At 39.8% G+C, this 5,000-nt stretch overlaps 1 protein-coding gene across 1 annotated transcript in view; it reads left to right on the top strand.

The window, feature by feature from the left end:
* The window catches only part of sacm1la (SAC1 like phosphatidylinositide phosphatase a), a 26,054-nt gene that overhangs the window by 11,771 nt on the left and 9,283 nt on the right, over positions 1–5,000 (top strand). Inside the window, exons 12-17 of the mRNA XM_086063361.1 lie at positions 622–701; positions 1,861–1,959; positions 2,039–2,177; positions 2,250–2,319; positions 2,393–2,465; positions 2,581–2,674. Coding sequence (XP_085919487.1) covers positions 622–701; positions 1,861–1,959; positions 2,039–2,177; positions 2,250–2,319; positions 2,393–2,465; positions 2,581–2,674 — 555 coding nt within the window. The remainder of the gene's footprint in view (positions 1–621; positions 702–1,860; positions 1,960–2,038; positions 2,178–2,249; positions 2,320–2,392; positions 2,466–2,580; positions 2,675–5,000) is intronic.

Genomic DNA, 5,000 nt, shown 5'->3' with positions numbered 1-5,000 from the left:
ACCTCCCCATGACAGTAGTCCAAAAATAAATGAAACTAATAAGCTGCTGACAGAAAGCTTGGGGTTCTCTGCAGCCTGGGATTTCTTTAAAATCTATGTCATCACACTTATGATTATGAACAAACAAGATGTTGTAAAACAATCCCTCATGTAAACAAACTATTATTGTTGCTAGGCTGACTTTAAAAGACTGCTTGTCATTGGTCAGAATTACTTCACGTATTCTCAATCATGTGACATACATACTTTTCTCAAAATAATTGAGAATTTACACACACAAATGAAATGGCAGAAAATATTTTTTATCCAATTTGCTGTTGGTATAGCTGTAAGAAAATTTGGGATCATAAAGGTCATGTTCTGTTAATTTAAAAGAGTACATTTCGCCAACTTTGATTACGATTTTCTGCATTCTCCAGCTACTTAGTTCCTGGTCTTTAAATTGAGAATATCTTCACTACCTGGTTTCCACGGTCTATACACCATTAGAAATTAGTACATATATCAACTATTTCGTAAATTTTACCCAAGTGATATTTTTTGAGCTGGAGGGTCCCATATTTAAAAAAAACAAAATATGAAAGTAATATTTGTATATATTACATGTGTATTGTTTTCCAGGTAAATCAGAAAGGCTCCGAAAAGCCACTTGAACAGGCATTTGCCAAAATGGTGGCCGGTATGAACAATGGGATGCTCAAGTAAGTGGTACTCATTTTACTGTTATTATTTTTTATTATGTTTTAAAAACATAGCCTTCCGAAAACATTTAGAAACAACGCTACACATTGCACTTGCATTTTTTACATGTCTAACTAGTATGTTTCAGTGGGTGTCGATCCCCTTTTGGGTAGGGATAGACCGATTATTGGCCGGGCCAATTATCGGTGCCGATATTTGGCATTTTGACAAATATTTGTATCTGCCTTTTTACAAATCTGAAAGCCGATAAAACTAGCATCTTACTGAGCGGTGAATGCTTGCGAACGTAGCAAATTTAGGTTTTTCCTCAGGATTTGTAAGATGTTCACAGACAGTTTTTACTTGTCGCAAAGACATTTTAAACAAATTCACACAATATTTCACTGTCTGCGAAGATCTTTTAAAACCTATTTACGAACCCTGACAAAAAAACCAAATTAGCTACATTCACATGCATTTGCCACTTAGTGAGATACAGGGACTTTAAATTCATTTATGGATTTATTCAAATTTTCACTTAATAAAAAATGATGCTGACACTGGGAATGCCCTACACAATTCTTTTTTTTTTAATAATTAAAAATTACGAAATTATGTTGCAATTTTGGAAAACTATCTACAGTAGAAAACTTTAGGGAACTATTTACTTGTTTTTTTTATTTGTAGTTTAGCTTAACACATGCTGATGACCCTGGAAGCTCTCTGCAATTTTTGTTCTAATTATTAAACAATGCTGTCAGTTCTAATCTTTATATGTTTAAAACTGAAAGAAAAAGTAAATTTTTAAAATTTTAGCACTCATATTTTCTCCGCAAATTAGTATTGACTTGGAATATCGGTTATCGGTCTCCTTGACTTCTAATAATCGTGCCTTGAAAAAAAACATATCGGTCCGTCACTATTTTTGGGATACAAGTAATGATGGGACGTGTAAAGGTGACCACCTGAATACCAATGGGGAAACGTAGAATACGTTACTGAATTACTTAATTAAAATTATTTGTTCGTTCAGTTCATGATTCATCACTCTGTAACACATTCATTTACTACTGCATACACCAGTGGTTCTTAACCTGGGTTTGCTCCAATTCCAGCGGTTCAGAGAGTCAGTCTCAGGGGTTCGTATCTGAGTGATCGCATTTTGTTCTCCATCCTCAGTTACATAGCTTTTGACTTCCACAAAGAATGTAGCCACATGAGATGGGATCGTCTCCAGATCTTGGTCAATACTGTAGCTGAGGCACAAGATGAATACAGGTATTTCCCACAGTAGCTATATGGAATTATGTAGTGTTATACCACAAAGAAGGGAACACACCTTTTTCACTCTGTGTAGTTACTTCATAGTAAATCTGGACGGAAAGGTGCTCGCCCAGCAGAAAGGTGTCTTTCGCAGTAACTGTATGGATTGTTTGGACAGAACCAATGTCATCCAGAGCCTTTTGGCACGACGTTCCTTGCAGTCTCAGCTCCAGGTAAACGTTAACTGCATGAGCTAAAGCTTGTTAAATGAGGTTTACAATGTGTATCTGCTTGCCTTGCTTCAGAGAATGGGTGTACTGAATGTTGGACAGCGTCTTGAAGAACAGGCTGACTTTGAGAAAATCTACAAAAATGGTGATGTTCTACTAATATTTGCATGACAGGTGTGACGTGAGCATACCCTCACATCTCTGTGCTTTTTAATCAGCATGGGCTGACAATGCCAATGCATGTGCTGTACAGTACGCGGGAACTGGTGCATTAAAAACAGACTTCACAAGGTACAGTAACAATCATGGTTCACAGATTAAGTGACTAACATGTTTTCGATGTTGCTAATTCTTAAATTGTTCTTTTAGCTTCTCTTTGACACAAGTTTCTCTTCCCCCCACCCAGGACAGGGAAAAGAACCCACTTGGGATTGTTGATGGATGGTTGGAACTCCATGGTCCGCTATTACAAAAACAACTTCTCTGATGGCTTCCGACAAGTATGTTACATACCGTATGGCACCATAGACTAGGCATAGACTGATTATCGGCGCCGATATTCAGCATTTTGACGATTATCGGCGCAGATATTCAGCATTTTGAGGTATATCGGCACCGACTTCTAACTTCAGGGAACTAATTACCGGGTATTTAAATTTTCTGAGATGCTGCTGACCCTGGGAACTCTCTGCACCTTCTGTTTGTTTGAAATTAAAACTAAATCAAATTTTAATACTTGAGATATTTTGGAAAACTTTATTTACTGTAGAAAACAATAGGGAGCATTTACTTAAGTTTTTAACTTTTGAAGACATGCTACTGGTAGATTTTAAAAACAAAGATGTCTATTGACTAAGATTTTTCTTTTTCTTTTTTAACTTTTACGAACTCTAAAAGTTGCTCAATAAAAATGAGAGCTAGAGTTTTGTTTTTGTGTTTTCAAATTTTGATGCCAATATTTTCCCCTTAACTCTTTGACTGCCAGACGTTTTCAGAAAAGGGATGCCGCCAGTGCCAGCCGATTTAAGCATTTTGACTGATTTTCAAGGTCCACAGAAAATGTTCTGTTTGGACTATGGAAACACACGTACTACCAAATGAAAGATTGGACTTTCATCTTTCATCAGAAAAAAAGAGTTTGTTTCTACCTTATTCCGTTCTTTAGTAATCAACAATAGAAAATGGTTAGTTTGACCCAATTTCGCCTGTGTTGGACCAAAATACGGAGAAATCAAGCTTTTAGTGAAACGATATTATTTCATGCATTCTAGTGAATTTGACACTTCTTTTTGTCCATGAATGATGCCACAAACACCTAAATAGTGCTTTACTTCTATAAAACACTACCACCAAGAATGAAAAAGTGTTTTTTGATAGCAAAATACGTTTATTTACATTCAACAGTGTAACAATTTGACAACAATTTGGCAAACTATTTACAAATGTGTGCAACTGTGGTGCTATTTACAAATATGTGGATGTTTCAACGACAGTTTTTCTTTTTGTAACACTCTCCTGCGTGCAAAGAGACGTAACAGCATTTGCACAACAGATTGCCTCTTCGCGTGTGCCACTTTCTTGCAGGCCGTTTTTTTCCGGGGAATAGCAAGTATATACTGCAGTGTGTCATCAAGTCTAATATCAGGATCATGCTACGGTTACGTTACGGTGGTGTTACGTCTCGCTTCCCCGTGTCCTTCAGTTGCTATACCGGGTTGGTAGGAGATGTTCTGATCCATTTTATCCACTCCATTCATGGTGGCATCGTAGTCCAGAAACAGTGTCTTCTCCGTGATCAGACTGTACCCGCTCCTCCGATGAATATGCATTGGACTCGGGGGTACTCTTCATTGTCCGATCGAATGTCCGCTTGTGCAGCTCCGCGTTTTCCGGCGTTAGCAGCGCTAGCCGGTGAGGCTTACTACGTGATCGTAAACACGTCCAGGCTTCCAACTTTGGCGTCAAACTCGCAGTCATCATCATCATCATCATCAATCTGCATTGGTCGATGCCAACTCTCCATCGCCCGATCGAATGTCCGCTTGTGCAGAAGTACCCGGCCGGCTATTGTGCGCGTTTTCCGGCCTTAGCAGCGCTAGCCGCGCTAGCCGCGCGTAGCCGGTGAGGCTTACTACGTGATCGTAAACACGTCCAGGCTTCCAACTTTGGCGTCAAACTCGCAGTCATCATCATCATCATCATCATCATCAATCTGCATTGGTCGATGCCAACTCTCCATCGCCCGATCGAATGTCCGCTTGTGCAGAAGTACCCGGCCGGCTATTGTGCGCGTTTTCCGGCCTTAGCAGCGCTAGCCGCGCTAGCCGCGCGTAGCCGGTGAGGCTTACTACGTGATAGTAACAGGCCAAAGCTTCCAACTTTGGCGTAGAGCTCGTTGTCATCATCATCGTTGACATCAATGCGCTTTTTAGTATTGATTGATGCTTTCCGTCTTTGAAAAAAATGCTCAAGCGTGAGCTGCTTGTAACCGGTTGCTTGGTCTAGCCATTGTGGCTTGGATCAGCCATTGTCTCCTCAACACTCTAGCTCCGCCTCACGTCTTCTACTGACGCCCACGGTGGGCGGCCCATCCAACCTTGTGCAAAGAGAGTCATCGCTGCCCTCTAGGGGCCAAAACGAGTCTTTGACTAATCATATCTGCCTGATACTTTCAGCACAGCTGCCCAAGGCTTTCCTGCACCCGTTTTTGAAAAAAAAAAAAAAAAACATAGGGGACGTCTTTTAACGTCCTCGGCGCCCTTCCCTAGGTTTATGCTAAACGTTTTATAACGTTTATGGCAGTCAAAGAGTTAAGTGAAAATGAGT

Source organism: Leptonotus elevatus, chromosome 19, assembly GCF_054856555.1.
Source record: "Leptonotus elevatus isolate MCC_2025b chromosome 19, RoL_Lele_1.0, whole genome shotgun sequence".
Lineage (NCBI taxonomy): Eukaryota > Metazoa > Chordata > Actinopteri > Syngnathiformes > Syngnathidae > Leptonotus > Leptonotus elevatus.
This window is presented reverse-complemented; position numbering and strand designations above follow the sequence as displayed.